At 34.3% G+C, this 21,007-nt stretch overlaps 1 protein-coding gene across 1 annotated transcript in view; it reads left to right on the top strand.

The window, feature by feature from the left end:
- The window catches only part of CenG1A (Centaurin gamma 1A), a 333,064-nt gene that overhangs the window by 278,715 nt on the left and 33,342 nt on the right, over positions 1-21,007 (top strand). The window contains exons 2-3 of the mRNA XM_076115186.1: positions 4,785-4,931; positions 5,625-5,710. Of these exons, the coding sequence (XP_075971301.1) occupies positions 4,785-4,931; positions 5,625-5,710 (233 nt within the window). The remainder of the gene's footprint in view (positions 1-4,784; positions 4,932-5,624; positions 5,711-21,007) is intronic.

The following is a 21,007-nucleotide window of genomic DNA, read 5'->3' on the forward strand; positions in this document are numbered from 1 at the left end:
ATGTTTTGTGTAAGAGCACGTTAATTACGGCATTTCTTGTAAACATGTAGTAAAACGTCTTTTAAGTGACGTGGCTTTTGTATGGGATTTCTTTAGATTGTATGGTCAGTTTTATACCCTTTGTAGGTATGTGTGTATTTGATGCGCAGTCGTTAAATTATGTGAACAAGTTCTTGCGTATAGTATTTGATGTTTCGTTGTAGCATTATAGTTATTATTGACTGTAATTCAAGCTGAAACATTAAACACGCTCCTAAAATGTTTGTTTAGTACTCTATTGAAATAGTAAAGATCGGAGAATCGGATTGACGAATTCTGATTTGATCATGAAACCGTTTATCCTTCCCGAACAATGTAAATTTTTTATAGAAGAACTTCAAAAAATCTTGTTAATAAAACTAAGTTTGCAAATCATTGCAGTTTGAATGGTCACTGGATAGTCGTAATGATTAGTTCCTAGGCACGTAATCTGATGCAAGCGGGCGTCCATTCAGATAATTTCGTCAACTGTCACAATTGTGGCTAGAAAGTAAATGAGCTTTTTATGACCATATTTTTGTATGTTTTGTTGTTAAGGCAAAATTGTTAAATTGTAAATGTATTTTAAATAGTTGTTTTTGGACTCCTAACTTCTCTAGTCTCGCGTTAAGCAGAGATTCTCACGTTTTCAAAGAAAAAAAAATGTATAGTAGAATGTTCCGAAATCTATCATTTTCTGAAATTTTATCCCAATCAGTTCAGCCTCTCGTTTCGACCTGTAAAAAGTACAAACAAACACCCGTAAATCTTCTGTTGTCTAACTTAAAATCATAAAAAAACAATTTGAATGTGTCAAAAAGAATATGATCCATAATTTCTTACAAAATAGCAATAATACAAAAGTCACGGTTTCTTTCAAAATATACACTATTATGGTCCTTACGCTAACCGACTGAAACGACCTGAAATAGGCTGTATTGCGTCATTTAGCACTTGTTAGCACTTACTAGTTGACATAACAATTGTTATCGGTAGTTTTGTAACCTTATATAACTGTTAAGGCGTGGAGTTAGTGTAAGCGTAGCGGGGAGCGATTAACTTGAGTTTTCTAGTAACTTAAATTGTTATTTGAGTTTAAAATACTTCTAGGTTACATTAATAATGGTTATAAACTTTTGCGCGATTCTCTACCACTATCGATTATCGATACAAAAAATCGGATCAGCGCTCCTAGCGGGGACCTAAGGAACTAATTTTAAGTACATTATAAATGTCAAACTCTCGTTATGCCATACTAGTTATAGATTATAGAAAATGACGCGACTAATTCTTTTAAACGATGTTTACAAACTCTAATCTCAGAATAACAAAATTCTGTAAGAACCCTTGCAAAGCCAATAGTAAGTTCTTTTTAATTATAATTACTGATTTAACCCGTATTGTTTTTAATTAATAACCTGAATACCTAACTCGTAATACCTATAGAGGTAAAACAGTAACAAAAGGGGAAAATATATATAAATTCCATGGTAAAGTACTTTAGTTTTCGCGAAATGGGTATGCACATATTGAAATAATATGTTATACTAGCGGTCACCCGTGACTTCGTCCATGTAGAAATTAATTATTTTCCCGTCTTCGCAACATTTTGTATTGCTGCTCCGTGCCTATAAGCGTGATGGTATATAGCCTACAACCTTAATAAATGGACTATATTTACTATTCATGTCAAAAATATTTTTAAATTCGAAAAAGCCGTTCCTGAGATTAGCGCGTTCAAACACACTAACAAACTCTTCACCGTTATATTATTGGTATAAACGACTGTTTGTTATATTTTTCCTCAAGTTATAAGTATATAATATACTTCGTAATGTTATTTATATGATAATGGTGTTAATTAGTGTAAATATGCAGTATTGTTTTATTGCAATTAATTTGCAGTGATATAATTAATGTCAACTAGAAAAACAATACTAGATCTAGTTCTATTTATTTATAGTACAGAGTGGGTACGGGAAACTACACTCAATTATATAATATAATTATATAATAAATTAACTAGTAGACCCGCGCGACTTCGCTCGCGTACCTACTTAGAAAAAATAAAAGTTGACTTTCAACCAACTATTCGAAACCATTGTGGATGATTGATTTTGATCTATATATTGTAGTTCCGCCAACGTTTGCAATGTAAGCGCAAAAAATGTGTTAATTCAAGACTTCTATTAAGAAATCTTGAAATTATCAGTGGTTTTCTAATAGTAAGTATAGTAAGAATTTAGGATTTTGTCCCTTCCCGTGTAAATCCCGACCCCTCGGGAACTCCGGGATAAAAAAATAGCCTATGTGTTATTCTGGGTCTTCAGCTGGGCGGGTCTTCACCGACGTACCAAATTTTATCGTAATCGATTCGGTAGTATTTGCGTGAAAGAGTAACAAACATCCATACATATCTACTTACTCAAAAACTTTCGCATTATAATATTAGTAGGATATAAACCAACCTTGGTGGTAAAAGCAATGTCTTATATAATAGAGGATAAGTCTTATATTTACTTCAATTATTCGAAGAATCTATCTATTCTATGATCAATAATTCTAACTAATAACTAATACATCTACTCACGTACTACCACCATGGAGCGTGATGTTTCATATAACATACAATTGTTTTATATTTAATTATAAACTAAAGATCGCATTACTAGACAATACACGCATAATATTATTGAATAAAGTTAGTTCAATGGCTTTTATACCTTCGATACTTATTATACTAAAGTAAAACGTATAATAAACCCAGTACTACAGTTTAGTAATAAAATTATTATTCCTAAGTCCCCAGCCCTCACTTGGACAGCTGGTGGACTCAAGGCCTAACCCTCGTTTGGGAGGAGACCCTTGCCCAGCAGTGGGACAGCAATGGGTTAAAAAAAATACAAAGAACAATTGACTTGATAAGTAGCTCATATGAGCTAAGGATAAATGTATTGCGAAATTTACATACAAACATCATACACAAACAAAAACAAAACAGAAACAAATATTATTTTATTGTGTATCATACAAACATGTCTGTGTGAAGATCGAACCCCCGATCCCCGCGAACAGCAGTAGCTGTAGTTTGTTGACTACTTTTACCACTATGTTATGAACGTCGCCTGAAACCAATAAATAACTTCGGACTATTCTACTCTAGTGTCCTAACTGACGTAACTGAACGACATTAAAACGGAAGTATTAATAACAAATAAAATTATAAATAAAACCAAGTCACATAATGCAAGTTTAAATTAATTGGTGTCAAAATTTACATTAAAGCAAAGAGGTTAATTTACTGTCTATAATAGTTGTATCATTTGAATAATTTATTACGTATAGATTGATCAAACTGGCTGCAACCGCTGATCGCCCAAGTTGTCTTAATATTTAAGTAGAACTAAGTATTTTATAAATATTACTAAGAAACTGCCAAAAGTATTCTAAATTTACTACTAAAACATAAATTCTAAGCAACCGAGAGTACGATACAATATTTAGTATATGCTTCAATCCTTTTAATAACGAGTGTAGTTAGCTAATTGAATTATAAGCTTAATTAGAAAACAAATGTATGATTAACACTAAATGACCCTTCGATTTTGACGCAGAAAGTACCATAAAGCTACTCATGTAAAATATTAATACCTTTTCCTTTTTTCAAAACTTTCCTTTTTTAGAAGAAGAAAAATTGTCTAGCTAAGATATAGTCGTGTTGGGCTCCAGTTCTCAGTGTTGCCTCTTAGGAGATAACATTCGTTATGTTATGTTAAATAATGTACAGGTTTACAATTACGTCGTCGTTCACGCTCGGCTGGAACAATATGACGGAACTGGTTCTGTTATGACTCTATCTAATGAAGGTATTCGCGCCAGTTTATACTCTTGAACGGCTAAGGACTTGGACAAATAATAGCTGTCTTACAAAGTCGTGTTATTTGATTAAAATATTATGAACACATTTGACATCGCCTTGTTTTGTGCAGAAAAGAAAAATTCAAACACGTTTTTATATTAGATCTGTAGAGCCACGTTTCCGTACTTCTTCAAATTATTAAACCAAGACACAAATGCCCGGTTTCTGAGGGACATTTAGCTGTAGTTTATCTATTCAAACTGTAATTTTTATATGAGTTTAAACGCTATTGAATAGATAAACTACCGCTAAATATACCTCAGATACCGGGGGTAAGAGCAGTGTCTGAATATTTACCTTCTAAAGTTTTATTTTATTGTTTTCTTATAAACATGTATAGATGCTTGTTGCGACCCGCAGTTGTTCATTCTGATCTAACAAGAACAGACTGGATACAAGGAAGTAATGGGATATTCAGTGAAAGTTGTTGTTGCGATACATTATGAATATTAAAATAAGTACATTTATTTATTTCATTGGAAATGTTATTCAACTCGTTACGCTTCCTATTTCCCGGTGATCAATTCTGTCGATTCGTACTCGTAATTGACACCTATTATGTAAACTGTTATTATGTCGATTGTGCTAATTAACTTGTCTTATTATGCAAATGAGGTATTTTATTTTTACGTAATTTCCTGTAATCAATAAAACTTGTTAATAAAAAACGTATTTTTTTGTTTGGTGACACGCATAAATTAATTTTAGCGCCACCTGTGAGCTAAGCGGAGTAAATTTAGTTCTCTCCTGTTAAACAAGAGGGCGTTACTACTACTTATTAAATAAAAAATATTGTTAGTTGTTTGTAAAGAATATTTCCTTTAACAGTTCTTTCTCTTCTTTTCAGATTCATTCGTCAATAGTCAAGAATGGACCGCGTCACGAGGTGTGACAGAACTTCGTGTAGGAGTTTTGGGTTCACCGGACAGTGGCAAATCAGCTCTAGTCCATCGGTACTTAACAGGGGCGTACATGCAAGAAGAAAGTCCGGAAGGTAATTAATTTATTGTGACATAACGAAGAATTGTATTAGTTAGTTTACCGCATAAATACAAATTACTTCAAGTTTTAATACGAAAAAGTTATCTGCTAAAACTGCCATCTAGTGTCAAATAGCAGAAGCTTTTCGAGTCATAAATTCAACGCAGTTACAAAACTGCTCACTAGATGTCAGCACAATTGCACAGTTTAGTTTACGCTTACCGAACTAGATGGCGCTACCTAGCGGGAAACAATAACTGAAAGGTTCATTGAACTATTGAGGGCGTTATTGCACTGATTACACTCAGTTCGAGGGTTTGATTAACTGTGCGTAGGACTGAAATGCCATTTATTTACATTTGGCCTACGCAGTTACAGTACACTCGATCGTTATCTATTAGACAGAGAAATGGTAGAACTTCCTAACTAGGATGGTTTCTTGTTACATTTCGTTTGCGTAGGTCGTGCCTACTTACTTTCAATACATTTACTAAAACTTAGTACCTAGGTATCCGATTTCACTAGATATTAGTTTTTGACGCTTTTTTCATATTATTAAATGCAATTGGAATGAGACAAAATATTCATATCTTAAAGAATCAATGTTTTATGGTTCGCTAGTCAGATACATAGGTATAATTCAGTAGAGTCTGAACAGAAACCAGAAAAATATATTTTTTTCTTCATGAAAGAAAATTTGTTTCAGGTGGTCGCTTCAAAAAGGAAGTGATTATCGACGGCCACAGCTATCTGTTACTGATACGAGATGAAGGAGGCTCCCCGGAGATGCAGGTATGTACCAATATAATTAAAGTTAACCTCATTATAAACATAAGGAATAAAAACAACGAATATCTCTCCAACTTCATTTACACATAGCGTTAGACTAAAAAAGCGCTGAAATTATTTTTTTGTACTTTAGTTTTATGTAGGCCTGTTCTTAATTTAGCTTTAATTTAGAACGTAATGCAATTAAAATAACACGGTGTTTTAAGCCTTAGCCACTTAGTTGTTGGACCATCGTAAAAAATAGTCAAATTAATTTACTGAACTTAAGAATCGGTGTTTCTATACAGTTTTTGTTCGTTACAATGATGATGCAAATATCTAAGTCATGATATTATAAGCAATATTGTTCAACAAATATGTAGCATAAATTTAATTAAAATATATCATACCGTCTAGCTTTGTACTAACGCATTTCTAGTCTCAAAAGGTATGCAACAGGCGCCTTTAAACTTAGGCATGAGTAGGAACATAAAATGTTGTTATATTTTTATCATGTCTTGTATCTATGGGCCCCCTTCTTTTTTAAAACCGATACTGCCAATCGAACCACTACTGGGCGAGGGTCTCCTCCTGAACACGGAAGAGGTTAGGCCTTCACTGCCTCGAGGTTATCTCTATGATGATAAACATAATACTAAAACTTAGTAAGTATATTGTACCTCACAGATACTATTACTATTCAAAAAACATTCACGTAACCCACTAACCCATAAATGATAATGAAAATTAATGACCAACAGCCTTGTTCATTTCCTCAGCAACCAATCAAATTGTAAAGAAAATCAATAAGAAACAATAAAATATTCAAGAAGTATACCTACATCGCGTGTGTTTCTACAGTGACAATACTATACATTCATGTTATAGTAGTAGCAGTGGAAGTAGTAAGTAGGGAGCAGATTCACTTGAAGTATTTCCAAATAGACAGTGACCTAGTATCGATGTAGCTTTGTGCGTACCCATTGATTAATACGATACGAGAAATGCAGTTTGATCCTTATTTTAGATTTTCGCATTTAGACATACTATTGTACCTAATACTTATGTAAATAATAAGAATTACAGAAAACCTGACATGTATGGTTCTTTAAGTAATCTTACGCCTTTACGTATTTAAAGTAAGTATTACTAATACTACGTAACATACTCTAGAAATATCGATTCTAGTGATTTTAAGTGCACTGAAATCCATAGAAAACACAGAAACCATAAAAATATTAGCAACCTAATATTCAAATTCTTAAAACTGCAATAACACAATTACGAAAACAAAAGTTCGAACTTAAATTGCACAAACCAACCCTTTCGTGACTTAGCATCACCGTGCACCGTGTCGCATATAACATTGCACCCGCACTTCACCGGGCTCCGAGCAGGATGCGCCAATCGATTTGCGCTATAAAACTTCCACAGTCGTATTTAATAGACATTTGTTTACAACAAAAGCCGCTTTACGGCTTGTCGTATCAAATTTACAAGCCGATTACCAGTTTTACGATATTTACCAAAATGTGCTTTTTTCATGTTGGAAGTACTGTTGCTTTTTTGTTTGTTTTTGTTTAAATAGGTACTTCTTTGGTTTGGAAATCGATGTTTTCCAGAAGATTTATAACGGATTCTGACTGTCTTTACATCCGTAAAATAATGAGGTTTGCGTAAACTACATCTATATTTCGTTAGTTATTTATAACAGAAAGAAAATTATGTACAAACTTCGCTTTACTTCTTGTAGGTACTATTATTTAATCTTTGGTATTAATCCTTGAATTATCCGTAAGGCCCTTTACTTAACAATTACTTGTACTATTATATAATTAGCAGTAATTTTCTCAACTAAATTCACAGTTGAACCTAGTAATATAGCCAAGATGTCCCAAACTGTCGTGTGTGAAACAAGCCTCAGACAAAGCCTTTGTTAAGTGACAAACGTAATTCTGTATCCTGGCTTCATTCCAGCCGAATATTGTAGTCATTTACACCAACATATTTACTTACAGTCACCTACAAAATTCGTTGAATATATTGAAAATATCATACCTTCCTAGGTTTATGTAAAAGGCGTACGTGACCTAATGGATGTGTCGTCATTTTAATCTTAATAAACCAGTATGAATTTGGCTAGGAGTTTTCATGGTTGTCCTTTTTTTCCTTTAAAAGATACATTATATTCTGAAGAATGCATGTTTATGAAAACAACTAAGATTGATTGTAATTGATAATCGCAACGAATATTTGTGCATAAAAACTACTTTGTAAAGAGGTTTTGAAAAGTTTTGTTCAGTGGCTGTACTTGACTGTACATTCTACCTACATTTTACTGAGAAAGTGCCAAGTTTGTACCAAACAAATGGAGTTGTATGTTACCCCTCGGGTTTAGAGCCCATAATCATATTCTTTTAGTGGCGAAACATGCATCTTCCATATAAGGTGCTTATCTTCTCACGTCTATCGTAAAATTTGACTGCCGCAACTGTGTTAGATACTTATGTTTGTACACGCGACTTTGTTTATATTATCTCCTACTGACTTCTATGTATTAAATTAGGTAACTGCACAATTATATGGTAGTTTTTTGTAGTTTATCCGTAAGATAAACGTCGCAAACTTACTCAAGGAGATTTCCTTTGATTATTATTCATATAGATTACATAACCAGTTTGATGACAATGAAGAATTTCCGTAATTAAGTTTTACATTCCCAAAAATACTGAAAATAGAAACAAAATTAAATTCAATAACATTATTATAACCTATTTATTCGTTATGGCAATTGTAAATAGTCAGCTGTTTGATGAATTTGAAAATACATCAAAACTTGAAAACGAAAAAAACATGTGTGACTGTTTACTTATCTTCCCTCTTTCAATTAAAACCCGCCTTAAAACCGCCCCGTGTTTTAAAGTCGGTTAAAGGCAACACACCCCAATTTCAATTACACTTGCCATCACCAATCAATATGTTTAATTGAGAATTTCTATCCACATTGAACACAGTGTCTTTGATTGAAACCCAAAGGACCTTGGCTTAGTTACCGTTTGAGATCAAAGCTTACTATCTGGATTACGTATTAACGTACGGCTTAACTGTTAATACTACTACAATTGTATTGTTCCTGTTATAGGGCTGTTTAAATTACAGATTCTAATCGAATAAAGCATAGCATAGTATAGCATTTTAGTACGTAAGTAAACACCTGGTAGCTTACTCTCGACAGGATCGAAATTGAGCGAACCAGATTCAAGCTTATTTGAAATCTTTATTATCATTACTAAAAAGGTCAGTACTTGGAAAGTCTTTTTAGATGTTTCGAAGAAAAAGTAAAAAGTGTGTTTTATCTTAAAATGTCAATCATTTTTCTTTCTTCTAAGAATAAATCTTGTGAAATAAAGGCTCTATAAGTTTAATATGTATCTACGCTTAATAATAAAAGCAATAATTATAACCCCAGTCAAAAAACACTTTAAAAGTCACGTAGTTCTTTACAACCGCAATTCGTATTGAAAAATTGGTACATGTTGTACCTGCATTAAGCTGATGTCACTCCCATCACTTCCCTTTAAGTCAAACCTAATCAAACCCAACTACTGTCCAGCCACTAAACACCTTCGATTGAAATCAGGCCGTTCTACAAACCACAAACCAGTCTATTTAATAGCAACCCTAGTTAGAACCAAGTACGGACACTTGTCTTGAAATCTCACAAAGCAATCACAGTGGGAGCCCAGCCCTATTATAGTTTTAATTGAAGCGAGTGCAGCCGACACCCACTCGATGCGGAATCGATTCGTGATTAGTTTCTCGATTATATCGTATTGTTTGAGTGTAATCGAGTGTCAATTGAGGTTTTGAGTTGCGAATTCATTTGTTATAATGTTAGTAAGTAATTAACAACTAGTCGGACAAAAGGTATTGCTTGAAACGACTGCACGAGAAGCAAATTTTTAGACAGGTCAACTTACCCATTATCAACGTTTATTCCTGAGTTCCAATTGCAATACCTGCAAAGCTGATTCTTTTGGTGAGACTAAGGACAATTGTAATTTTAATATTTCCAATACTTTTAGTTAACTTTTCCACATGCTTATTTAGTGTTACTAAGATAGGTAGGTAGATTACCTTATGACAATTCTTTGGCAGACGCTGAAGAAATCACGTCTATATTTAGGTCACCAAATTACCAAGTAACCTACCAACAGTAAAGAACTTCTAACCTTGGCGTATATTCGGATCCGCACCCAAATCTCAAAATACCCTCAAGTAGATCCACACGCGACGTTATCTCACCCCTTCCTGGCAGTCCCCTAACGCGATGACGTCATCGCATTAGGCCGGATTGACCCGCCGACCGATATACACTGCTAAATATAGTTCCAGCCCCTGCATACATCAATGTTATTCTTTGGATAGAAGTTAGGAATGAAATACGCAAGTGTCTTTCACATAACATGCTAAAGTTGTCGACTGTTGACAATTCGATGTCAGCGACTGTGTTTCTACAAGTCGCTGAAATATTTCTTTTGGAATTAACAGTTGCTGACATTAAGTCGTCAACGTATGTCGGCGGATCAGACAGTAGGGTGGAGTCTACGACTCCATAAAAGGATGATACTGTTAATTTTGTCACTGAAAATTACGAAGGAAAATAAAAGCTTTGTTATTGCGTGAAAGTTATAAGACATTGATAATACAGATACTACAAAACATAACCCCATTTTTCTTAAAGTTAGCAGAAGAAACCACAGTCAAAGTTACATATGACGGAATGAACGTCCTTTTCCTTTTCTACGCTTTTCTTTTCTCTAAGTGATGTCAAGATTTTCCATAAGTTTTTGTTTTTCTACTTCTGAAGGTACTATATTACCTTTTTTATGAAGCTATCTGAAATTTGTTCATAACAAACAGGCATACAAGCATCGTAGAGATTATAAGCTTTCATATTTTATTCCTAGATCATAATAAAAAGTTAATAATATTCACTTTTCTGCAGAAAATTCTCAGTAGCACAATCTGTAGGGACGACGGAAGGGATTATTCTTAAGTACCCATTAACGTCTTAGGCTTAACGTTTTAAGTACGTAATAGAATAATGTATTATACACCATTTAGACCACTCTGAAGGAATAAAATGCCTTTGATATTTTGCGAGTTTCATTATTATGCCTCATATTTTGAGCAGTTTTACCTTATCTCCATTTGCGGTCTCGACATATCTATTCCCCAGAATTTTCTGAAAGAATATTGCAGAATAAATTTGTACGACTGATATCTGAACCTTGATTATCTACTTTTCTTCAACTTTAGGCTTGTAAAATAAATCGATCCATCAACATATTCTTTAGACGGCGAATTTGTTAATAGGCAATTTTTTTATTCTAATCGATCATAACTTAAAATTACATAATTGGACGTACACACAACTATACCTTGCATATATCCCAGTTTATTAAACGGCACCCTAATATACTTTTCAGATACCAATACAAATATCTTTGTCTAAGCTTCAATCAAAGTTAAAAGTTCTACTTCTATAAGTACAAAAGCCTGGGAAACCAATCACATTGCAATTTCCCTATAACATACTCGTACGTGAACGCATTCAGATCTACGGACGTCCCACTCAGCACAGAGTGCTTTGAGCCTAGTTCACACTAGACTAGTATTGTAGTCGGGTACAAAATAATTTAGTAACTAAAAAAAACTAGTTCGGTCGAGATGACTTTGGACAATAGCGAGTTCCTTGGCTCTGAATTACTTGACTAAATTACTAACCCAATGTAAACTAGCCTTAATAGTGCACATCAGGTCATTGTCATTACTGAAGTGGCCCAAGTTTAAGTTAAATTTAGGTGGGCAGAAAAAACCCCTTTTGTTAAGTATTTTTTTGCAATGTCTTATTTTGTTTAGAGAAATTACCTCGTAAGAAATTACCTAGTTTTTATTCAAATTTAAGCACATTTAAATCCCTGTGTAGTAAGTCAGTAAATGGAAATTTGAGTATTGGGCCGCTTTCGCGCTGACAGTCTATATATGGCTATAGGCAGTACACGCACGCGCCATACATCGCCAGTCGCCACCTCACTTCAATTTGATACAAATTGATCTACTGTAGCAACAGACCAAAATAAAAATAAAAGTGGGCGTGTACAAGCCAGCTTTTAGGGGCACGGTTCTGTACGAGAGCAAAAATTTTGAAATAGATCTTTTAGTTTAAACATTGATGATTGTACGTAGTCACTGGTTGTTCAAAAAAGTACACAGTATAAACATCTACGTTTTTCAAAATTCAATTCAAATTTTAATCATTTATTTCAATTTCAATACAATACACAAAATGATTTACTGATCTTCGAAAATGTGTGTTTGTATCTCAGACACTTACATTGGTATGTCTGTCTTGTGCCACACCTATTTTTCTTTGCGGAAACTGATTTTTACATAAGCAATTAAATGACCATCGATTTTAAAATGTACAACAAACCGGCCCACAAGCACGATCTAAACAACGCGGTTTCATTAAACCCTTCACAGAACCCAAACAAAACCTTTTGACGAGCACACAACGTCCCTTGAAACCAATTCCAATCATCGATTGACCAGAAACAAGGCTTTGTAAATTGAACAACACTAGAAATAAAACGATTCTATTTAAACAACAGCAGTGATAGCCGAGTGGATTAAGTTGCCACCTCCCACGCAAGTGTTTGCAGGTTCGAACCCGAGACAACACACCAATGACTTTTCGAAGTTATTAGAAATAATTATAACGGTGAAGGAAAACATCGTGAGGAAACCTTGCATGCCTAAAATTTGGTTAATACATTTATTGAGGGCATGCAAAGTCCCCAACCCGCACTTGACCAGCGTGGTGGACTCAAGGCCTAATCACTCCTTCGTTTGGGAGGAGACCCTTACCCTGCAGTGAGACAGTAATAGGTTAAGAAAAAGAAATAAAACGATTCTATTTAAACAACGCTAACTTTTAGAAAACACCCACACGTATTATAATGAACCCTTATTTATAATATTTCGACCTCGTTAAGTTAAAATAGTATAAGGTCAACGTCTTAATATCAGATTTATTTATACAATTTTAAATAGAAGCTGAATTAGACCGTTAAGTGGTTTCAGAGAGGAATAATATACCTTTTCAGAAACACAAATCAGTTGTGAATTTTATAGGAATCATTGATTTCTGAATAGAAATGAAACGATCTAAATATAGACGAATAGGTATTTCCAAGGAGCAGTGATAGCCGAGTGGTATAAGTGGACACCTCCTACGCAAGTGGTCGCAGGTTCGAACCCAAGGCAACACACCAATGACTTTTCGAAGTTATGTGTGTATTAGAAATAATTGTCACGTGCTCCAACGGTGAAGGAAAACATCGTGAGGAAACCTTGCATGCCTAAAATTTGTTTAATACATTTATTGAGGGCATGCAAAGTCCCCAACCCGCACTTGGCTAGCGTGGTGGACTCAAGGCCTAACCCCTCCCTCATTACGGGAGGAGACCCTTGCCCAGCAGTGGGACAGTAATGGGTTAAATTTATTTTATTTATTTTAGGTACTTCCAAATGTCAATAACTATGACAGATGGTTGACGTTTGAACGACAAGAGTTCGATGCTATCGTATCGAACTAAAGTCATTTAGTTTTCGTCTCGTCAATACTTAAGCCCCTGATTCTCTTTCAATAAATACTAATTGCATAATTCTATTAAATTTAATTCTAATAGAAGTAGAAGCTCAACGAAATCATTTATCAAATGATTTAAAACTCAATCCGCTTGAAGTCTTATAATAGTTTTAAATTGAAAAGCGGGCATTGTTCCGGCGCTTGGATGTCGGCCTCTCGGCGCATTTCCACTGAACTTGCGGGAGGAAGCATCCCTAATTGCTCCACTTGTACGGTAATTCTCTGTTTATGAGTTAGCCGGGTTATGTGGAAGATAGTTTGTTTACTTTAAGACTTAGGATATTCTAGATTTTAGTAGGAACACGTTTTGATACTTGTCTGATAGTTCTTTAAACAGTTAAGGGAGTATTCAAACGAGGTCTTAGCTGACAAAGCCCCGGTTTCTGAGTTACGTTTAGCGGTAGTTTATCTATTCAATAGCGTTTAAATTTATATGAAAAAACAACGCTATTGAATAGATAAATGAACGCTAAATGTACTCAGAAACCGGGGGTTAGTGATCCATATTATGGTCTCTTCTCTCATATAAATTAACCAGCATTAGTACGCTATTATAACGATTAATGTATTGTTTTATAACGAAGTAAAGAGAAAAGTTATCTCTCTCAGCTATTGGTCGTGCATCGATTGATTGACCTAGTAACGAAATTGTTCAGGTATTCTGAAAGCTGTTGAATATTGACTTATTGACGTCACTGCTCTTTGACAATACATACCTTTCAACCTTTGGACTAAAGCGTCATTATACACCTTTTATATAGACATACTAGCTGACCCGCGCAACTTCGCTTGCGACACATAAGAGAGAATGGGTCAGAATTTTCCACGTTTTTGAAACACTTTTTACTGTTACTCTGTTCCTATTGGTCGTAGCGTGATGATATAAAATATGCTTTTTTTTCACGAAAAATATTCTCTAAATTATTTATATCTCATAATATAACGAAGTCGCGCTAAGGCATATCCGCCATTAAAACAGTTGCCATGACAACGGAATTTTGTTAATTCAATTGTCATTATAATTTTGATTTTTCGCGACTTCGTACGCCACCTGAATTTTCCCGGGAAATGCGTCATTTTCCCGGGGTAAAAAGTAGCCTATGTCCTTTCTCAGGTATCAAAATATCTCCATATCAAATTTCATGCAAATTGGTTCAGTAGTTTAGGCGTGATTGAGTAGCAGACAGACAGACAGACAGACAGACAGACAGACAGACAGACAGACAGACAGACAGAGTTACTTTCGCATTTATAATATTAGTATGGAAGTTCTTTCAATCCTATCTCTATAATAATATTTATCACTTGTCTGAAAATGTCTGCCTACATAATTTATTTATCTGAATAAATTACAAAGGCAAGTAAATACATTTGTGTTAATAAAATTTGAATGTAATTACATCTAAGTTTACCCTTATCGCTGTTACCCTACGTAAATATTTGTTTCTCTTGCGAAATATATTACTTAGAGTTTCGGAATTCCACCCTCGATTCCAAAAGTATGATTAATTAATGTTTTGCATTACCTTTGATTTAGAGTTTTGTGCAACAGAGATATTTTCTCTCTCTTTCTTATTGTGACTGCCAAACTTTTGTTGTAAAATCGCCCATTTTAGAATTCGTGGATATCTTATTGTTGTCAGTACTTACATTAAATATTTTAATTCTGCTTTTCTGTGCCTAGTATGGGCATGAGACTGAAATAAATGGTTTTTATATATTTACAACTGATTACTATATGAGAATGATTTCAAATGATATGATTTTTGCGACAAACAATCGTTGTAAAATCGATTTTTCTATACATTGACTGCTATAAAATGAACAATTCTCTACTATTTCAGTAGAAGTAATTTTCAGTAGCAGCATCACAGAATTCAAAGAACAGCTTTTCATCCCGTCTATTCAAAGGAAAACTAGCCATTCTACTAGAAGACTGAATAACTTTTAAAATACTGTCTCATACAAAGTGGTTGTCTCTGTCGCCGTGTTCGTGACGTCACTCGTGTCCTAAGTCCTATTGTCCTAGGCGCCGACCTACTTGGATTCTCTCGTGCAGTTGCCTGGCTCGCCTGAGTTGCCTGTCTTGTAGGCAATAAAGCCTGAATCCTGGCAAATTGCGCCTTTTCAACCGTTAATACTGGATTTTAAATTGCTGTGTAATTGAAATTGTAGGTCTTGTATCTGCTGAGGTGGATATTGTGACGTCACACTTACAAGATTTGGTGCTGTGACGTCACAATTTCCAATATTATGCAAGACTATGACGTGTAGATGAGTTGATTGAGATGTAATCATGCAGTTCGTTGCATCAGTTTGGGAATAGTAGATAATAAATATTTTTTTATGATTTTCTGATTCATATGTTAGTATATTATCAATTTCATTTTGAAATTATTTTGTTTAAAAAGTTGTTGAAGTTGTTGTCGTTGTTTAAAAAGGCTGTTGAACTACAACGCGGAATCAAAGAAAAAAAAGTTCAGATACTGCTATCGATTGTGTTAAAAGCCTTAAACGACATTTTAGTAATAGGAACTGACGGCAAAGAATTTTCACATAAACCTATTAGATCAGAAATTACGGGAAAATCAGGGGTGTCAGCTAGACGTTAATGGTTTTACTTCCAAGTAAATTGGAGGTGACAGATTGTAAGGATATTTTTCTAGAATCTGAGGTAGATATTTTCTAATAGTTTAATGAAGAGACTCAAGAGCCTGTTATAATGTAGACTCACAGTACTACGAGTAGTTTTAAATGCTGTAAGGCCCACACATTACTTTAAGTCTTGAATTATGACTTGAATTATATCATTATATTATTACTTGTGGATTTTACTTGTGGATATTGTCGATCATCTAACGGTTAAACTAACGCCTATTTTACAATAGACTAACAATATAGTATCGACTCCCTAAAAACTTCTCATATTATACTGCGAAAGTTTTTCGCTAAGCTAAGGTTTATAACCTTTGATTTAACAAAATACAACACTGTTTTATTTCACAAAGTAATTTTGATTTACGGACTAAGTAAGCACATGTAGTCTCTCATATAGCTTAGTACGGATGACTTACATCAGCTTAGCCTTAAGCGCCCCTAATCCTAAGAGCAAATTGAATAGCCGAACAAACTTGGTATTTGATTTAATTTTATATGGTCTAAGTAAAGCAATGAATATTTAGTTTGAATTAAATATGTTTTTATAACATTAAACAGTATGTCGGTTCAAAAACTTTCTTTTGATGGAAAAATAATAAAGAAGCTCGTAGCCAGTTGTGCTCACCGGTCGGTAAACGATCTGTGGGTTAAGCAACCATTGGCGCGGTCATTCCATAGATGGGTGACCTCATAGTGGTATTTGAACTGGACGTCTCCGTGCTTCCGAGGGCACGTAAAAAGTCAGTCCCGGTTGTTGTCAATCAAGATAACAGTCGTTAAGCCATCTGTTGTTGTCAGTCAAATTAAACGTCAAAGGCCTTCGGGCGGCTTGAACAACTTTGACACTAGGTTGGCCACTAACCGTACGATAAGAAGAAGAATTGAAGATTGATTCTGTAGTTTCTTGGTATTTGATTTAATTCCACGAAGCAATTAATATTTAGTTTGAATTAAATATAAATGAAGTCTACATTTATTTAGGAAGGTTAGGAAAGTTAGAGTCAATGGTATAAATAAATGATGGCAAGGTACGGTTGGCGGAATTATTTTTATGTAAGGGACATTCTTGGTGTTTTTTAAAAGGCCATTCGGACTCTAGAGAGTAGTTTTTACTAGTGTTTATGGTTGTACGAAGAATAGTGAATGTTAGGTGCAATCAGGTGTATTCTACGAATGAAAACGTCCATTGCCCAAACATCTATAAGGTCGTTTTAGTCATTTTTAATCGAGAAAAAATTTGTACCATGTGATCAAAAATCCGTTTTGTAGCTTACAATAGATCTCTACTTAGCGATAGATATCTCCAGGAACAATATAATTATGTTTTTTTAATGTCACGCGTAGACGTTCTCAAAAGTTACTATTAAACAAGGATCTTAAACATTTCTGCGAGAAATAACGAATCGTTTTTCCTTCTACTATTTCGCGGAAACACAAAATATCTTAAGTGTGTATCGGTGTTACACAATTCAGTCTCATTTGCTTACATAAAAAAAGCTAAACTTCAGCATAGCAACTTCCCAATTAATAAATAACCAATTAGTGTGAAACGGAGCTAGCGAACGCCAATCTCAAAGAACAACGTTCCATTTCTGTACTAATTATCATCGTGTTGATTCCAACTGAGGATAAATAAGAACTCTGTTTACCTTACACAAATTGCTAAGGGCCTTAGGAAAGTTGTTCACTACACGATTCGATTGCCAATTTGGATACCGACGTGATAAGGATTAAGGATAATTTTTCACAAAGGTAGATTTGGTAAGGAGTCTTCGTTTTCGTTTTTGAAAGTTACATGGCATAAGAATAATTATGTAAAACCTATCTGATACTTGAACTAAAAAATAGAGAAACAAGTTAAGTTAATAGTACATTAGAAATCTTCCTAAATATATCCGGCTAATAAAGCAAGACTCAGCCGAAAGAGCGTATTTGGTAGGTTGCTAAGACTCACTGAAAATTGTTTAAATTTATTCTAATATCTTTTGAATTGTAAAGAAAATACTCTGGCCACAGAGAAGCACTCTTGTTCGTCTTGTACCCTATAAGTCGTCTTGACAGATTGCCAACAAAATTGGACAGTGAATAGAAGCTTTAAGGAAAATATTATTCAGACGCCCCCAGCAACCGAATGTTTATTTTGTATTAGAAATGTTTTATGATATTCTCTCGTTTCTTTCTTTAAACATTTTATACCCGGTTTCGACATTTTTCGGACCTTCAAAAACAATGTTCTTTTTGTTTTTTTGGGGAGATATTTGAATAACATTATACAATTTGTCCGTTCAAAAACTTTCTTTTGATAGAAAAATATGAAAGATTTATTCTGTAGTTACCTTTTCAATAACCACTGTTCATAAACCTAATATTTTCAACTAATTCATAAACCAAAAAGCCTGTTATTTATAATTAAATTCTGACAAAAATCTGATAACCTTTGTCGACGTAATCAGATTTTCAACGTCAGTTGCAAGAAAACGTTTTGGAAAACAATTTTCGCTTGCCGGCGAGACTAAAAAAAAAGTATAGTGGCACAGGAAAGGCTCAATCAAATTACTCCCCTCGCTAATTGACGGAAAATACGGTGAAAACCTTAGCCAGCCTTGTTTGGACATTCATTTAGGAACGTGTGGAGCCGGCAATGTGTAGACGATGTTGACTTAATGGAAAAAGGTCCAGTCATTAAACCGATTCTTGATGACAAGTAATTTTTATTAAGTAAATATTAACGGCTAGTCAGACTTTGTTTTGATAGTATTATATAAATTGAAGTACGGCCTTCAGTTATGTATATGAATGCATAATGTATGAGCATCTATGAATATTTTATTTTCTTTATTACTCTAACCTCGCCGATAGATTCAGTTTTCGGTTTAAGGGATTGTATTTTCAGAACTTTGCATATGCAAGCCGTACAAAAATGTAAATTATTTCGAATGGGTTAACGACACAGGCTATCCCTTTCTCACGTTGAATATTAGACCGTATTACATGTACAAACTTATATTGTTGATTTTTTGTCTCATCCATTTCGACTTACCTCTAAGTAAACCGATAACTAGTTTACAATTATAGTCCGTAATACTGTGTATTAAGGGTGGTGATGTTGTTATAGCTTTATTAGATGGAGGTGTAGCCGACAGCTTGGCGCCAAACGACAAATTGTTGGCGGTTAAAAACCCGCTGTTTTTTGGTTTCCGAACTGTTGATAGATTAAGCGAATGTTTTCGAACGATTGCGTGGTATTTAAATTTTGAATTTTTTATCAGAGATAATATCAATGATGGTATGACACTGTTTTATAACTTGATACCTACATACATTACTATTTAGAAACCTTTTATGATTTTATATGATTAATGAGAAAACTGAAATCACGATAGCCAGACATCGTTTCATTTTATTTTTGAAATAAAAGTCGCAAAAGTATTACAGCTCTCTTGTGTCAAATCAAAACTAAGCACAACATTTTTCACTGCTCCAACTTAAATAAGTCAGGCTTCAAAATTGTGCCCTAAGCCTTTGAATAATTTATACCGAGAACAATGACATCTGCGAAACAATATCGATTTGTACTTAGACGTTGATATGAACAAATGAAGTATGCAATAATACGTCGCCGCAATGTGAAGGGCAAAGTAAACAAAGAAAAGGGGGCAAAAAGGGGCAAGAGGGGCAAAGCTATTGTGTTCCGTTTTGACTTTGTACAGGACGGACGTTGTGGCGGGAACGAAGGCTTCCTATGAGGTTGTATTTCGAGTCCGTGTGACTTTATTTGTACTGTAATTTGAGCCTGTAGTCTTTGTTCAATATTAAAGGTCTGTTTGCGTCGTATGCAATGTCTCTGTAGAAGGTAAACACTGAATTTGCTTCTGAATGGTTAACTTACACCTTTATAAGTATGATGGCTTGACAATGTCTATGACATAATATGTCTATCAATGGCCACATTCTAATTATTTAAGTATTCTGTGAATTCGTATTTAATCCCAAACTGTAATACAATTTGTACGCAACAGAGAGAGAAACGTATAATTTTCTAAACAACAGACAAGCAATTGAACGAACAAGTGAATGAAATCGGAATCTTATATTATCTGTCATCAAGTGACATTTGTCCGTAGGGTTACATTACTTAGGGTGAAAGCACTTGTTGTCGGAAGGGTGGATCGCGTGCGGCGCCACTGAGTCGCCAGTTTTGTATACAAAAGTGTGCGAGGGCTCGGTAGCTAATTATAAACTGTCGATCGACAACTGAACAATACTTCTAATAGGCTGTTAGTTACACTGTACAGGTGTTTATACGTGAGCTATTTCTCATGAGATCGGCTAAATGAAAAGTTCATATTATATTTTTTATGTATCATTTTATGTAGTACATTTGATATTAAGCATAAACCATGTAAATACTTTTCCACTGTCATCTTGTAATTGCTTTTCTTCACGAAATATTATACTAAACCATTCATTCAATGTTTATTTCGGAATGAAGTGTTTATTTACTCTACCTTGTTATAAAGTGAATAATGTTCAACATTTTTTACGCAACATAAACACGTGTTTCACCCAATACAGTGTGATTATGTAAATTGCAATTAGACAAGCTTCTAAAGGCATACTAATTGCAGCGTAATAGACTACAGCATTAACTAAAATAATATCTTTGCGTGGATATAATTTGTAGATGCTTTTCGCATAAAATAACGGCTGCCTATTACCCTTTTAGACTACAAAAGCTTTTAACACCTTCCCGGGCTTTCGCAACTTGTTAGTTAATTCAGGTTTTAGTTTGAAATAATTAAGTTGATGAATTATAGGCGCGTAAATTATAAATGGCATAATATTGAAAGGCTGTTTAGTATTCGAGATCTTAGATAATTTATTGTGTAGAAGCGTTTCATAACGAATAAAAACAGCTATGAACGTAAATACCTACCTGAATAAAC

This window comes from Anticarsia gemmatalis, chromosome 6, assembly GCF_050436995.1.
Source record: "Anticarsia gemmatalis isolate Benzon Research Colony breed Stoneville strain chromosome 6, ilAntGemm2 primary, whole genome shotgun sequence".
NCBI classification, from domain to species: domain Eukaryota; kingdom Metazoa; phylum Arthropoda; class Insecta; order Lepidoptera; family Erebidae; genus Anticarsia; species Anticarsia gemmatalis.